We start from the raw sequence: 17,339 nt of genomic DNA, 5'->3' as shown, positions 1-17,339 counted from the left end.
TTTCTTTAGTTTGCTCTTTAAGGCTCTTCCCAAACTACTTCCTCCTACCTTTATCTAGCCTGGTTTTCCTTTCCAACATTAAGCCTTAGCTCTAGACAAACCTATCCAGAAAGTCTCCAAACATATCTTGTACATCCTAGCTTTAATGTCTTTTGAAAACCAGCCTTCACCTGCAAATGTTCCCTTCTCATTTGGACACCTATCTTTATAATATAAAATGCTGTCATCTTTCTGAATTATTATATGTGTAAGGGTTCTCTGTTCTATAATATAAACTCTATACTAATAGTTACAAAATGGTTTTATCTGACCCATTGTTTAAAATGTCGAAGCAGTTCTCAACACTTAAAAATCATTGAAGTATTACAAGTGCTAATATAATGGGCCCACATTTCAACAAATGGCTGAAGGTTACCAATAGTTGTCATTTTAGTTATATGTGCTGTTCAGTTCAATAGCAGAAAAGTGTTTACTGAGCACCTGTTGCCAGACACTTTTAAATGCTAAGGATATATCAGTAAACAAAACTGATAACAGAGTTTATATTTTAACCAGGAAAGACGGACAGTAAGTAAATTACAAATAAGTAAATAAAGAAAATGAAGCAGGGTTGAGAGGAAAGGGGAGTGTATGGCTGGGAAGGGTTCTTGTACTTTCACGTTCATTTTAAGTAACTGGCTAGCTCCCATAGGAATTTGAGTTTATGATCTCTACTATATATCAGGATCTTCATATGTTGTCATGTACGTATAACTGCTCCTATAAAACTGTCAGTAATTCTCGAAGGCAGTGATTGGGCTTCATTCGTCCCTGTATTCCAAGAGCCAAGCAATGTTTTCATGGGAAGAACACTATGAAAAACGAAACTGGGAGTTCCTACAGAGCCATAGTTACTTCCACCACTGTCCTGGGCGCTTACTGCCGCCGGGTCAAAGTGCAGAGGAGGGTACAACACCGTAAGCGCCCGGGAGCAGAGCCAGGCCCTCCCCAGACTATCAAAGCCACCTCTGCGTCGGCGGCTCCGTTTCCAGGGCAACAAGACTGTGACGGGAACGTAGCCACCAGGCCACGACCGCTAGGGACTAGTTCCGCCGCCCAGGAACGAAGTGAACTAGAGAAAGGGACGCAGCCGTCAAAGCCGATTGCACCGCGCGGAAAACCGGGGGGGTGGGGGTGAGGGTGACCGGGACCCTACCGATCCGCCACCAACTTGGTAGCTTCCGGGCCTCCGGCGTCGCCCAGTTCTAGGAGCGACAACTTCCGGCTCCGAAGGTCCCCGCTCCGTGGCTCGCCGGGGTCCTAACGAAGGAAAGGTGGCCAGAACGATCGCCTGACCCCTGAGGGAACCTGGGACCCCGTCTGCCGCCTTGTTCCGGCGGCCGGCGGCGACAGGGGCACTGGAGGATGTCCGCGGCCGGCGAGACCTCGACGCGGGAGGCGATCTCGCGGCGGACCGGGAGTTTGCGGGTCAGGCGGGAGCCGGGCAGGTGCGATGGCGGAAGTGCTGGGACGGTGGCCGGAGCCTAGTGGATAGGAAGCCGCGGCCAGGGGTCACCGACTCGAGAGCAGCTGCGGACTCTCAATCAGACCCCAACTACTAGGGCTCGGATACCGGCGAGATGCCTCTTTTCACCCCCAACCCTTTTGAGCAGGACGTGGGTAAGTGGCGCCGGGCCAACGTTTGTCCCAAGTAGAAAGTGGGAGGCGGGGACTTGAGGGATTAGGAAGTCTAGCAAAAGGAGGAAAGGGGCGCGCCCGTACTTTTCGGGGGGCAACCTGGGCGCGTCGCCAGCGGTTTAGAGAAAGCCTCCTACCTGTTTGAGGTCGGGGACCGGGAAGACGGCGGTTTTCTTCGCCAAGCGCAGGAATAGAGAAGAGCGTGGGGCTCGTTGGAGACTGGACTAATTAAGCGATTGAGGAGCTGGTGATAACGAACTTCTTGCTCTCCCTATCCTGGCTATTGAGCCCCCCACCCTCCTTTTAGGGAGATGATGCAGTAGTGGAGACCCTGCTGTTTAGGGCAGCCCAACATTAGAGACCTTGATTCGCCCCCATTAAACAGGGGAAATTCACTTGACGTTGCTTATATACACATACGTCCAATTCCTGATAGTGCGGCTTCAGGATTTATTTATTCAAGGTGTTACTCTTGATCCTCGGATGGCGCAGGTGCTACGGGACTTGTTTTTCTGTCTTAAAAGTATGAAAAGGAAAATGTCAACCCTAGAATCTCAAAACAGTTCAAAACAACAAGCATAAAGTATTGTTAAAGTTTTAAGAGCGTTTGCCTCTCAATGACGGTAGAATGAGAAAAAGAGGGAAGGGACGTAAGCACTTATTTTGAGCACTGGAACAACAGTAACATAAACTAAGAAAACATTTTTTTAGCAATAGTTTACAACCCTAGGTAGAGTTTTAGGCCTTGGTGGAATGAAAAAAGCATGGCTAAAAATTGCCTCAGACCCACAGATAGAGCACATCCTAACAGCAATCTCCCTGTTTCCATGGTTAAAATTTTTCTGATTATGAGGAGACTCTAGAAAATTCCCTCTTTTGGTATATTATGTGATCCCATAGATGTATTCAAGTCAAATATGTGAAAGTCAAATAAGATGAATGTTGTAAGCCTCTTGTATTCCTGGAGTGCTAAAATATAATTACATCTTGACCTTCAGGTAGTATTCAGATCCGCATTTCCCTTATTTCATTCAACTCTTTTCTTGATAATAGAACACAGGTGTCGCTCATAAATCTGGAATGCAGCCTTTTGAGGTTCTGCTTTTGGAACACCCAATAATTTCTTCCTTTGTTTCAGTTTTTTACCTTTGTGAGAGTTGTACATTTTAATAAGAACGATTTTCATTTTGTCCCAGTGAAATAAAACAGAGAGGGCAAAATAGAATAAGAAAAATGATCTTAAAACTTAAAAACTGTGGAATTGTTTCTTCAAGAGCAATCATTCCCAGAAGCCCATTGTTTTGTGATTGAAAACTTCTCTTGTCTAAGTAGGCTAAGTAGTAGGCTGAGTTTTGCTATCTAAATCTTCCACTCTGCGGCTCCTGAGGCTCCTGCATGGTTTAGTGGAGCATAGTTTAGTAACAGAGGCACTGTTGTTCAGACCAAAAACTCTGTTGTATGTAAATTATTTCATAGGCAGTGCCATCAGCTGAAACTCAGGTATGACTGAATGAAAGAGCACGTTTGATTGAGGTCCACCTGGAACTTGTAGACAAATTAATGGAATTAATAGCAAAAGTGAAATGAAATACTGAGTTCAGGTTAGCTTTAACATAATCTGTATCATAGCAGAATAATTCTGTTTTACATTTTTCAGATCTTAAAGCTCTTTTTAATTTGAAATAGTTAAGTAACAAAGCTAGTCATTATTTGACTTGAGATGTCTACAGGAGTGTTCCTTTACAGTCTTTGCTGTTGTCTTTTTCACCTACTCTGATTCTTGCTGTACATTTGTTCACTGTTCATTCACCAAACATGCACAAAGATTACTGTGTGTCAAGCTTTTTGTTAAGTTCTGGGGACACAAAATTGAATAAATAGACTAGGAGTTCCTGCCCTCAAGGAACTTAGTCTAATGGAGGACATGTATTAAAAAAAAGAAAAAAAGATAACTGTATTATGGGTAGTAAATATAGTGCCAGAAATACACTGAGATGCTTTATTTAAAAGTCCTCATTGAAGGGAAGACAAGGACTTTCAGGTAGGAGCTTTCTCTATAAAGATGTTTGCCACTATCCCTGTTCCCTCCTTTCCTAACAGCACTTCCCCGGCAGGAAGCAACCACCTCTTACTGTATATATGATAATGGTCATTTTATAATTAAAGGCTTTATAGGTGAAACTACACTCCTTTGGTAGATGTGGAGCCTCACCTGGAGGTTGACATCATTCAAGTGGGGAAGAGACCCTTTCCTTAGACCCCGATCGGAAGCTCCTCTCTCTGTTTGAGCTGATGAATGTCTAGGAAGGCATTCATAAGTTGATGATGGTATGTAATTTGTCAAATGGAAACCAGCTAAGGGTTAGGAAGAATGGAATTCTGGCAAGTTCCTATCTTTTCTTGGGGTTGGAATCTACAAACCCTGAAGGGTAAGCTAAGTAGGGTAGCATTAGAGCTCTTTAATACTGTATTTATTGATTTCTTCAAATCTGGATTCATTTTTTGTTTTGTTTAATAAAATTCCTTTGAAGCTGTGCTAAGGGGGAAAAGAAGAAAACATTCCTCCACTTCCACCCCCTACTGAGGCCTGAGTCTTAAAGGGGAAAGAGCCTGGTTGAGGGCAGTGGTTCTTGGAGAACTCCAAGGAGAATTCCAAGAAGAAAGTGAAACATGGGGGACAGAACCTCAGTAGGAATGTTTAGTGGTTGGTGTTAAAAGGGAAGATGTCATTTATTTTATATTCGGTACCAATTTTTCCAGTCTCACTGCATTGGTTGCTAAGTTGTGACTTGTCTGTTCTATTCCCTGACTCCGTTTTTGTTTGTATATTTATTCCCTTTACTCAAGCCTGGCAATCTTTCTTGCTAATTTTTGTTTCTGTGCCATTTACTGTCCATTGCTAAACTTTTGATCCTTTTTTCCAAAAACTTGATATCTCCTTCATTTTAGATAGGTTTACTTTTGTCCTAGAAAGTTGAGCTCAAATTCTACCTCTACAAAACTTCTAACTTAGTGACTTGAAGTGTGAACTTTTATCTTAAAAAGAAACTTTTCCCAGTGAAATTTGAATGTTTGTATTCCTGTGTCTTTGGCTTGTCTGTGTTAGAAGAACTTGACATGGAAGCAGTTGGGGCAGTACAGTGGCTTTCAAACTTTTTCAGTTATGGAATCCTTTTCTGAAATGAAATTTTATAGGAAAATAAAAATAGGTATTGATAGCATTTCAATAATACAAATTTGTACATTCAGACTTATACATTCAAATTTGTAATATTTGCTTATAAAGTTGGTTCTTGAACACAATTAGGTTGTTAGATCTTTGCAAAAAATTAAATCAAAGGTTATGGATGAGAGTGGTAGTCTTAACAGGCATTTTTTTCTAAACCTCATTTTGTTTGCATGCTACCAATAATCCTAATACCTTCAGAGTTACAAATTTTAATTAATATATTTTGTAATTTTTTAAAGTATGAAATATTTTTGAGCTGAAATTACAGGATATAACATAATTTCCTGCTCTGTCAAGTGCTAATATTTTGCCATACTTGATTTTTTTTTTTTTTTTAATTTAAGAAACCGTACAAGATATATTTGAAGTTGATTGGTATTTTAAACAGCTACCTGGTCCTCCTCTTTTCCCTCCTTTCTCAGAGTTAACCACTCTCCAAACAGATATAAATTCTATTTTATAATATATATACTATACATTCAAATATACTATGTGTATTACTTTACATATTTTAAACTTTATTTTAAAAGAGTCATTTTTATCTACCATTCTGCAGCTTTTGTCATTAAGCATTTTTTGAGAGTTATGTTGATATTTTACTCTAGTTCATTACTTTTAACTGCTATGTGTTATTCCACTTTGGGAATATGCCACATTTTATTTATCTGTTTTTCTATTGATGGGCATGAAGTTGTTTCCAATTTTTTGCAGTTGCAAACAGTGCTACAGTGAAAGTTCTTATTCACGTTTTCTTGTGCACGTGAACAATAGTTTCCCTAGAGATTGTATTTTGAAGGGGAGCTCTGTAGGAAAAGAGTAGGTACACTTTTTCCTCTGGAGGCAATAGTGCAAAATTGTCCTTCCAAGTGTTTGTTTGAGATTTTACTCCCACTAGTAATGTACAATATAGTCCCTGTTGCTTCGTGTCTTCACTTACACTGGGCATTGTCAGATTTCGTAATTTATGCCAATTTGATGTGTGGAAAACAGTTTATCATTTACATTTACATTTCCTGAATTGAGTGAAATTGAGCAAAGGTCTTTTCATATGTTTCTTGGTCTCATTCTGTTTTCCTTTTCCGTAACTTGTTCATTACTTTTGCTTATTATTCGGGTTGATTATTTTTCTTTTTATTGATTTAATAGTTTCATATATATTCTAAACTAATCTTTCATTGGTTATATGAATTGTAGGTATATATCCCAGTTTGTTGCTTCTTATTATTTGTTTCTGGTATCTTTTGTTGTAAAGAAATTTTAAGTTTTAATTCAGTGATATTTATTGTTCCCCTCTGATTTTATTTTTCTTCTTTATGAAAGTCTTCTCCTACCCAAGGTTATAAGAGTCTTGTTTTATATTTTTTTTTCTGAAGATTTATTAAAGTTATGATTTATAAAGTTAGGTCTTTAATAAACATGGACTAGATTTTTGTGTAAGGTCTGAGAAGGGATTTGATTTTGGATAATCAGTTGACAGTAGACAGTAATCAATTGTCTAATAACCATTTATTGAATTGTCTATTCTTTCCCCACTGTTTTGTCACACTCTCCTTCATACAGTGTATATCTGTATATGAGGCCTGTTTCTGTGCTTTCTGTTTGCCTACCCTGATCTCTTTATCTCTGCACCAATACCACAGTCTAATTTCAGTAGCCTTCACAGTGGTTGGGCAAATCCCCCAGTCTTGGTTTTCTTCTTTATGATTTTAACTATTTTTGACCTTTGTTCTTTCATGTGAATTTTTTGAATAGATTGGTTAAAAATCATTATCAAAAGAAATTTCTTTATCTTTTTGGGTCTTTTAGGAGTTAAGAGAAAAGAGAACATATTTTTGTTTCACATCAACTGATGAAATTTATAATTAAAAATATACATTTTTATTCCTTGATAACATGTAATTCAAAGATTAATTAGATTATGCTTTGGAAGTAAGATAAATAATAAATGAGGTAAGAGGGCAAGAGAATGATTTTCTGAAACTGAATTTGTAATGCAGTGCTAGAACAGTATAGTTAGGTGTTTGCGTTTCTAGCACTGCTTTTGAAAGATTCTCAAAAGTGTCCTGAATGTTAAGAATAAACCTTGTTTATAGGTATGTAGAGTAAAGTATCAAATTCTGGTTTCTGGACAACTGATAGTTCTATCCATCAGATATCCACCCAGATATCAAAATAAAATTTAGGGATATATCATTTCTTCATCTTCTGTTATTTTTTCCCCCTCCTTGGTTGCCTTATGTCCCCAGATCTGACCCTTTCCCCTCTCCCTCTCACCTCAGTTTCTTACTTGGCCTAAGCTATATGGTTACAAAAGAAAAATTTGTTTTTGCTTAATCTTTTTCCTATTGACAAATATTAGCCAATCAACATTTGTCTGACCCCCTTCATCTGAAGAATATTCTAGAAATCAGATCTTCTGGTATTACCCTAACCTTCTTTTCACTTATCTTTTCTTTCTTAGGACTGAGTTTCATATTAGCTTATTGTCATCTCCAGCTTTTTTTTTTTTTTTAAATAATAAATATAGCTCCCTTCTTTTAAATGACCCTTGACATTATGTTCTTAGTGGATTTTATAACTGCCTCTGCTTGAAGGACAAACACCTCTCTATTCCTTCCACACCCTATGGAACACTTACATTGCTTTATCATTGAGATCTGTTTATTGCAGCTATTACTGTTCCATTTGAGGACTACATGCTTTAGATTCCTCTAGTTAAGGATGTTTGAAAACAGAAGATCTGTGAAGTACTTACAGTTCTGACTGACTTTTAATGCAAGCTCAGGAACTGTATTTAATGGTTCTCTTATAAAAGCATGAAGAGAAATGATGAAGGATTTTAAAATATTATATACAATTTCCCCTATTCTTTAGTGTAATTTTAAAATGATAATAGCATATAGAATGAAAAAAATTGTTATTCAGTGAGATTATTATTGTGTTTGAAAGCCCACAAACTTTTCTTGGTCAATGAATATTGTCTTTGAAAGAACATGTATACTGATTTTCATTTGCAGCATTAAGAATTGTAGTGACTATCAGTTTTAGTTCATTTGAACTAAAAGGGACGTTTTATTATCTGGAGCAGCTTATATTGTTTTCATATGTTGTGAGATGAATTATTTTAACATTCTCTTCTAAAACCTTCACTTAGGTATTTAGGAAAGAAATCTAGCATGTGTAGTGTTTTACTTTTACACCACTTAAGGTGGAAAGTTGAAGGGACAGAACCTCCTTTTTTTCTTTTACGTATATTTTGGACATTATTTCTTTATTAGATTTAGTTCTTGAAATGAGTAAGTGTTTTTACTGTAGGGATTGAATGTAAGGTCACTTGGGACAGGTATCCTCTGAAAGTTATTGATATTCTGAAGTGGTCCACCTACTTATTTTTAGATCATATTACATCAAATTTCATGTCAGAAATTTATCAGTAATTTGTGGTGTATGTAGTTTAAAAAATTTTAGTTGTTATAGTCGGTTTTTAATTGGTTTTAATATGTACTTATCTAATGACTGTTTATGTTGGGCACCATTAGGGTACATTTATTTGTCAAATGGATATACTCTTTTTTTTTTTAAATTCAGTTTTATTGAGATATATTCACATACTATACAGTCATCCACGGTGTACAATCAACTGTTCACAGTACCATCTTATAGTTGTGCACTCATCACCCCTATCTATTTTTGAACACTTTCCTTACACCAGAAAGAATCAGAATCAGAATAAAAAATAAAAATAAAAGAAGAACACCCAAATCACCCCCATCCCACCCTATTTTTCATTTAGGTTTTGTCACCATTTTTGTACACATCCATCCATACACTGGATAAAGGGAGTGCGATCCACAAGGTTTTCACAGTCACACTGTTACCCCTTGTAAGCTACATTGTTATACAGTCGTCTTCAAGAGTCAAGGCTACTGGATTGGAGTTTGGTAGTTTCAGGTATTTACTTCTTGCTATTCCAATATATTAAAACCTAAATATGTTGTCTATATAGTGCGTAAGAATGCCCGTCAGAGTGACCTCTCAACTCCATTTGAAATCTCTTAGCCATTGAAGCCTTATTTCATTTCATTTCGCATCCGTCTTTTGGTCAAGATGTTCTCAATCCCACAGTGCCAGTGGATATACTGTTTTTGAAGTACCAGTTTAAGTCTTTTGTCTGTTTTTCTTCTTTTCATTTAATTTTCACAGCTCCTCTTTTAGGCATGGCAGCCATTTTAATCTCCATTTTACAAATGAGAACATGAATTCAGATTTGAGAGCTGGGTGAACGACTCCGAGTCCTTAGCCTAGAAAGTTTAAGAGCTGGATTTAAAGGCACGTCTTCAATGTTTAATTGGTGATTTGCTTAACCACTTGTGAGACATAAAGGTACTTCAGGTACATATAGATGATATGCATAATGATTTTCTCAGTCTGCAGAGGTTAAGTGATCACTTGTCTAGCCTAACTGCTTTTGATTTTCCATCTGTAAGTTTTTGACATATTAGTGGCTACTTGGGGGCCTTATTTTTCCTTTTTCCTAGCCACCAGTGTCTTGCATATAATGCTTCCTGATGTCTATTACAATAGAAATTTTACCCATTGGATTTATGTTTATACCCTGTTCCCTGTTGTAAGGGTATATATGGAGATGAGCATGTTCATTTTGTGGACTTTGGAGGGATCATGGTTCTCCCCTAATAGGATTACAGACGGCATCTTGGAAGTATCAACCAAGAAGAAAGTGAATTTGCAGGAATAAATGCCGGCCCTAAACTTTTTGCCTTCTTAATAGATGGTTTAAATTACAAAAGGCAATAAAAGGTGATTTTGATGTGTTTTTTAACTCCTTTCCTTCTGTCTTCCCTATGTGCCAATTCCCTCCAGCCCCCCAAAAATGTTGGTGGTGACATGTAAAATGAAAAAAATAGATTAGTGATCACTGTTCTATACTCCACCATTCTATAATTAGGTTTTTAGAGCAGACAAGTCCTTAAATGTATTGTATTATTAGAGGATTTAGTAAGTAAACATTGCATTTTGCCTGATCCTTTCCATATGAACAAGAGTTGAACTTGAATTTGTGTGGTTAATGTGTTCATACATAGGAAAACTAAAACTTGTTGGGAAGACTTAATTTAGCAGTTTTGAATAAAAATTGCACTCAAGAGGTAGCTTAATATAGTGGTTTAAATTTAGAGCATATACGTAGAGCCAAATTGCCCAGATTGAAATTCATGTTTTACTACTTAATAGCTGTATGACCTTGTGCTAGTTATTTTCTGTGTCTCAGAGTAAAATGCTGACCCTTACTTCATTGTATTGAGAAGTAAATGATTTAGCATATGTAAAATGCCTCAAGGCTATTACTTAATTTCTATTACTTCAAGGCTATTATTTAATCAAACTGTTATCTGTCTTTCAATAATTAAAGCTACACACAGTGTACACACAGTGTACTTTAAAGCAGGCTTTATATTACTGCTTTCCCCAGAGTAATCTGAAGATTTGCATCAGTAAAAATCTACCTATACAAATTGATACTTTAAATGAGAGGAGGATTAAATAAGAACATACACATTAAGCCATATACTGTAGAATGCTAAATATGGTATTGTCATTGGTGACAGAGAAGGAAGGGAAATATTTATAATCTATCAGGTTGAGTTATTGGGTACTTAAATACTTTAATCTATATATAACATATGTATTACATCTTTATATCTTGCATTTAACAATTATATTTAATTATTTTAATAGTGTAAACATGTATGATTTATTCACAAAGTAGAACACATTGGCTTTCCCATGTTTTTAAATAGCTATTCAATTTGTGATGAATTGGTCAAAAAAAAGAATATTTTTGTATCTTTAGTAGAAACTATCAGCTGTGGTGTTCTGTCAGATATCACAATGAATTCTACTTATTCACTTACTTTTCATATTCTGCTTTTGGAAAAAAAAAAACAACTTCTTTTGGCCAGTTTTCTCCTGTCTTTTACTACAATTCTAAGACATAAAAATAGTTATTTATTTTAGCTTATTAATAAATGAAAAGCAATTTCTCTTCTAAGATCTAAGCATTGCTTTAGTTATGTCCAAAAATATTGATATGTAGTATTGTAATTATAATAAATTTTTATGTTATCTCCTGTTATAGTCTTAATTATATCAGTGTCCTGATTATTAATTTCCATTAGATTGGTTATACTAATTTGTTCTAATAAAAATACATTGCATTCAAAGAATGTGCTGCATGTATTGTCCTAGATTGTTTCCAGTTTTTTTGCTCCTTGAACATTTGAAAAAAGATTTAAACTCTGCTTTAATGTATAGATGGTACTGGCTTTGCATAGTTCGAGTGCACAAATTGAGTTACCACATTTTGTTTGGTAACACTAATTTCCCAACAACACAGTTCAGATTTCAGTTACCATGGTATATTAAAGTTCTCTGCTAGCTTTTCAGTTTGCAGATCTGTATATATTAACGGATGCCTGTCATGATGGTTGACCAGTCACTTTTTCAAGTCTGTCAGGGATTGGTCACTGTGCATCTGTGATTGAGTTGTTACCTCCTTGTCTCCCAGTGATTAACCCACATGATATTTACAAAAATGGGTAGCTGAAAGAGGGAATTGGCCAAAAAAGAAGAAAGCATAGCAAAGAAATAAAAAGTGCTAACGCAGGAAGTGAAATTCAAATTGAGCATAAATGGAATTAGAGAAGACACAGCTGACTGTGCTGATGGGGATGCTGACATTGCTGCTTTTTGAGATTCTTAAATATGTATCCAGAGGAGCTTGGTGAAGGCAATAACTTATCCACATAAGTGAAGTAATTGTGACAAAAACGATGAAGATATTTCAGAGGAAGTGACACCAGCAAAACAACTTCACATTAAAAAAAACTTTTGGAAAATGGAAATGTTATCATATAGATTGTGGTGGTGAATGCGTAACTATGTGATTATACAGGGAGCCATTGATTGTTCACTTAGGATGGATTGTAGGGGGTGTGAATTAAACTGTTTAAAAAATAAACACAAAGGTACAAGTACTGAGAAGATGTGGAGAGAGATAAATACCCATTCACTGTTGGTAGGGAGGTAGAATGGTGCAGCCCCTCTGGATGGCAGTGTGATGGTCCCAAAGGAAGCTGAGGATAGGGTGTCATATGATCCTGCAACCCCGTTATTAGGTATATGCTTGGAAGAACTGATAGTAGAGACATGAATAGACATTTGCATTTTGGTGTTTATGGCAGCATTATTCACGATTTGCAAGGGATGGAGGTGGCCTAAGGGTACATTAACTGATGAACCGAAGGGCCCGAACTGTGATGTATGCATACAATGGAATATTGAGTGGCTGCAAGAAGAAATGAAGTTGTGAGGCATGCAACTAGGTGAATGAACCTTGAGGACATTATGTTGAGTGAAATAAGCCAGAAATGAAGGGACAAATATTGTATTTGTCTCATTAATATAAACTAACTATGATGAGCAAATGCTGAAAATTGAATTTGAGAGCACAGGTTACCAGGGGATAGAACATGGGCAGAGAGTGGGCAGTCGATTTAGGAATACAGAATGTTCAATAAGGTTCATTGTAAAGGTCCCTAGATTGTAAGCTTTTAACAGTAGTTCCATCTTTTCCTGAATTTTAACGGTTATTTCTAAATTCTGGGATGCTGAGCTCTTTGGACATAGCCTGGTAGCTCCGTAGGACTTTGGGTATCTGAGTGACACCTGAAACCCAGAGATACAGTTCTGTAGCTCTGATAGGTAGCATTATTCCATACAGCAACTATTAAAGAAGCTAAAAAAGAGAACAGACTTCAATTAGAGATATGAATGAAATGGTCTTGGTTAGGACTAAAGTAAATCATAAGACAGTGTAAAGGATGATATTGACTGTATTTTAAAACTTCAACTTCTGTGTGAGACCAAAGGAAGAGATACTTATTTGGTACAAAATTTACATTTTCTGTAGCACACTACCTAATTTATCCTGTATGGTTAGTTTACTTAAACAACATAATTACATGGAGCCTAGAATAAGGAATGAGATCCTGTTATTCTGAACAGGTTAATGTAATACTCTGATACTTTCTGGAGTATTTGGGGGCAGAAAATAAAAACGTATTTGCAAAGTCCCTTTGAGGGACTGGGGGAAAATGTGGAGGTATTAAACTTCCCCACCTGGGGAACTGTGGATATACTCTCAAGCATTAGGAACTCCCAATTTAATAAGCCAAGCCCTCGATCTTGGGGCTTGCTCTTATGAAACTTATTCCTGTAAAGGAGAAGCAAGCCTATCTAAGAGTATGCCTAAGAGTCACCCACAGAAAACCTCTTTTGTTGTTCAGATATGGCCTCTCTCTCTAAGCCAACTCTGCAAATAAACTCACTAACCTCCCCCCAACATGAGACATTGACTCCCAGGGCTATAAATCTCCCTGGCAATGTGGGACATGACTCCCAGGAATGAACTGGCTCTGGCATCATGGGATTGAGAATGCCTTCTTGACCAAAAGGGGGAAAAGAAATGGAACAAAATAAAGTTTCAGAGGCTAAAGAATTAAAATAGAGTTGAGAGATCATTCTAGAGGTTATTCTTATGCATTATATAGATATTTCTTTTTAGTAGCCTTGATTCTTGATGATAGTATAACTATATAGCTTTTATGGGGTGACCATTTGATTTTGAAAACATTGTGACTTATGCTCCCTTTATCCAGTGTATAGGCAGATGAGTAATAAAATAAAGACAGTAAATAAATAAGTAAATAATGGGAAGGGATAAGAGGTATGGGATGCTTTGGGTGTTCTTTTTTATTTTTATTTATTTTTTTCTTTTTTTTGGAGTAATGAAACAATGTTCTAAAGTTGATAGTGGTGAGGAATGCACAGTTACGTGGTGATACTGTGAGCTATTGATTGTACTCCTTGGATGGATTGTATGGTGTGTGAATATATCTCAGTAAAATTGCCTTAAAAAAAAAAAAAGAAACTCTTGGAGATATTTCATGACACTGAAAGCAAAAAGGAAAAAATATTGGAACCTGATCCAGTCTTAGAAAGTAGTATGAATATTTGCCAAGGCATAGAAAAGATTCTCATTCTGTATTGCAAGTTGTATGATGAGAAGGCAACTACTGTTCAAATTGCTCTTGATATGTTTTTAACAAAGGCATAAAACTCTTTAACTCTCGGTGTTTTTAAAGTTACATTTTACTACATAAAATTCATTTTACTTTTTTTTTTTTTTTTCCATTTTCTTATACACTTACAACTGACAGGTAAGACCTTAATGTTAAAGGTCACTGAATTAGGGTTTTCCAGAGAAACACACCTAAGTATATATATATGAAATAAGAATTACTTCACGCAGTCTTAGTGCCTGGCAAGTTTGAATTCCATAAGTTGGAAATTCCAATAAAGGTGATAAGGTGATTCTGAAGTCTGGCAAGTATGAACTCTGCAGAGAAGGCCATAAGATGGAACTCCAGTAAAGGTGAAGTTGAATTCAACAGAGGAAGCTGGTTGGCTGAAGTAGAGGCAGAAATTCTCCTCTCTGATATTTGAAATCCTTAGTTCTGATTTTTAAGACCTCCAACTGATTATATGAGGAGACTCCCCATGTAGCTGAGGTCAGTCTCCTTTTTGATTGTAGATGCAATCAGCCATAGATGTAATCAGCTCTTTACAGATACAGGTTCATCTGTGAAATACCCTCACAGTGACAGACCAGCCAAACAACTGGACACTATAACCTAGCCAAGTGACACATGAAATTGACCACCACAGTCGTGGAACAATTATTCTCATTGATTATTCAGATCACTTTGCATGGCTTCAACTTACATGGTAATTTCTATGGTCTCATACTGCGGTGCAAAGCGAAGACTGTAATACCATAAATTTAATTACTACCATCAAATTTCTAAAATGACCCCCCAAGGATGTCTCACTCTAATCCCTGGAGCCTGTGAATATGATAAGTGTCACTGTCATGATTATGTTATGTTGTTATATAGCACAGTGGAGATTAAAACAGGGTGATTTCTCTGGAGTAGCTGGGTGGGTCCAGAGTAATCACGTGAATACTTAAAAGCTTTCTTTGACTGGAAGCAGGAGGAAAAAATTGGAGAGATTGAAGGTATGCAACACACTGTTGCTGACTTAAAAATTGAGGGGGTCATGTGATAAGGAATGCAGGCAGACTATAGAAAGTATGGTAGAGTGGCTATCAGCTGATGCTGGCAAGGAAACATCATCAAGGAACTGAATTCTAACAGTCTGAATGAGTTGGATGTGTATTCTTTCCCCAAACCTCCAGATAAGAGTCTAGCCCAGCTGACACCTTAATTTCAAGCTTGTTCTACTCTGAAAATAAAACCTAGCTGAGGCTGCTTGGATTTTGAACTACAGAAATATGAATAAATAATAGGTGTTGTTTTAAACCTCTAATTCTGTAGCAATTTGTTATATGGCAATAGAAACACTAATATATTGAGATTCTATTTAGGTTTTTCGATCTTCCTTTCTTTCTGTTCTTAAAATCTGACCTGTCTTGGTGCATGGAACTTTGAATAGGGGGTGAGATCTGGTGGGTTTGTACAGGTTAGTGTGAAGTAGCTATACATCCCAGGATGATTTTGGCAGAGAATAAAAATATATATGCAGGGTCCCCCTGAGGAGCTGGGGAAAGTATGGAGGTATTGGATGTCCCCACCTGGGTTATTACTGATACTTTCACAAACATTGAGAACTGACAATTTGGTGTGCCGAGCCCTCAATCTTTGGGCTTGCTCTTATGAAGCTTGTTCCTGCAGGGGAGAGGCTAAGCCTACTTCTGGTTGTGCCTGAGAGTCTTCCCCCTAGTGCCTCTTTGTTGCTCAGATATGGTCCTCTTTTTCTAGCTAACCCAACTCAGCAGGTGAATTCACTGCCCTCCCCACTACGTGGAACCTGACTCCCAGGGGTGTGAGTCTCCCTGGCAGTGCAGGATATGACTCCTGGACCCAGCATCTTGGGATTGAGAAAATCTTTTTGACCAAAAAGGGGAAGCGAAGTGAAGCAAGATAAAGTTTCAGAAGCTGAGAGATTTCAAATGGAGTTGAAAGGTCACTCTGGTGGGCATTCTTATGCACTATATAGATAACCCTTTTTAGGTTTTGGTGTATTGGAATGGCTAGAAGGAAGTACCTGAAACTATCAAACTGCAGTCCGGTGGCTGTGATTGTTGGGGACGATTGTTGTAGCTTGCATGGGTGATGGTGTGGTTGTGGGGACCTTGTGCCTCACCCTCCCTTTGGCCAGTGTGTGGATGGATGAGTGGAAAAATGGGGACAAAAACTAAATGAAAAATATGGTGAGATGGGGGAGATGATTTAGGTGTTCTTTTTTGCTTTTGTTTTTTATTCTTATTTTTATTCTTTCTGGTGTAGGGAAAGTGTTCAGAGGTTGATTGGGGTGATGGATGCACAACTATATGATGGTGCTGTGAGCAGTTGATTGTGCACCATGGGTGATTGTGTGGTGTGTGAGTATGTCTCAATAAAACTGAATTAAAAGAAAAATCTGATCTGTCATCATCGTACTAAACCTATTTCTGCCATCTTCAATCTGTTTTTAAGCCAATTCAGTGAATTTTTCAGTTCTAGAAATTCCATTTTGTATACTTTCCATTTCTCTACTGAGTTCTCCGTCTGTTCATTTATGACCATCTTCTCCTTTAAGTTCTTGAAAAAAAAAACTGATTAAAGTACTTTTTGCTAATTCTTATATATGGGTCATGTTAACACCTGTTTTTATTGACTCCTTTTATCTTGATTGTGAGTCACTTTTCTTTGCATACTAGGAATTTTTTTAAAATTTTAAGCCAGACATTGTGAATTATTCTTTGTAGGGAGGCTAGATTGTGTTATCTTCCTTTAAAGGCTGTTGAGTTTAGTTTTGGGATGTAGTTATATTGTTGGAGGATCTTTTAGGTTTTGTCAGACTTGGTTTAGACTTCATGAAGACAGGTCTGTTGCAGTTTTGAACTAAATTCTGGGAGTGGGCCATTGCTCCTAAGGTAAGTCCTTTTTGAGGAATCAACTGAATGCATGACGTATTCATCAGGGTGTTTCCACTGACTGGTTGGGAACTCTAAAGATTGCCAACACTGCATGACCTTTCATCATAATAAATGACCTCCTTTCATCTACTCTGAGCCTCACCCTGTGGCTCTTTGACCGGGACCCGCAGTAAATCCCTATACTCAGAAATCTGGTTTCTGTCTCTCAGCTGCTCTACTTGGGCTAGTCTTCCTTGTGCTATGACAGGAAAGGACAGGCAGAAAGCTGGGGCCATCGCAGGGCTCACTTCATATTTCCCTTCCCTCAAAAATGTCAGACCTGCACTGCCTGTTACTCATTTCCTGAAAACAGTT

General features: G+C 37.3%; 1 protein-coding gene across 4 annotated transcripts in view; it reads left to right on the top strand.

Moving 5' to 3' along the window:
* Nucleotides 1–1,166: 1,166 nt before the first annotated feature.
* Nucleotides 1,167–17,339, top strand: part of STAM2 (signal transducing adaptor molecule 2) — a 68,665-nt gene continuing 52,492 nt past the window's right edge. For 2 of the 4 annotated variants that reach the window (XM_037850523.1, XM_037850524.1), the window contains exon 1: nucleotides 1,167–1,659. In XM_037850523.1, the coding sequence (XP_037706451.1) occupies nucleotides 1,620–1,659 (40 nt within the window). In that variant the 5' untranslated portion in view covers nucleotides 1,167–1,619. The remainder of the gene's footprint in view (nucleotides 1,660–17,339) is intronic. The other 2 variants (XM_037850525.1, XM_037850522.1) reach the window with 1 other exon arrangement.

Source organism: Choloepus didactylus, chromosome 9 (genome assembly GCF_015220235.1).
Source record: "Choloepus didactylus isolate mChoDid1 chromosome 9, mChoDid1.pri, whole genome shotgun sequence".
Lineage (NCBI taxonomy): Eukaryota > Metazoa > Chordata > Mammalia > Pilosa > Megalonychidae > Choloepus > Choloepus didactylus.
The sequence above is the reverse complement of the archived record's forward strand: the minus strand, read 5'-3'. Positions and strand labels throughout refer to the sequence as shown.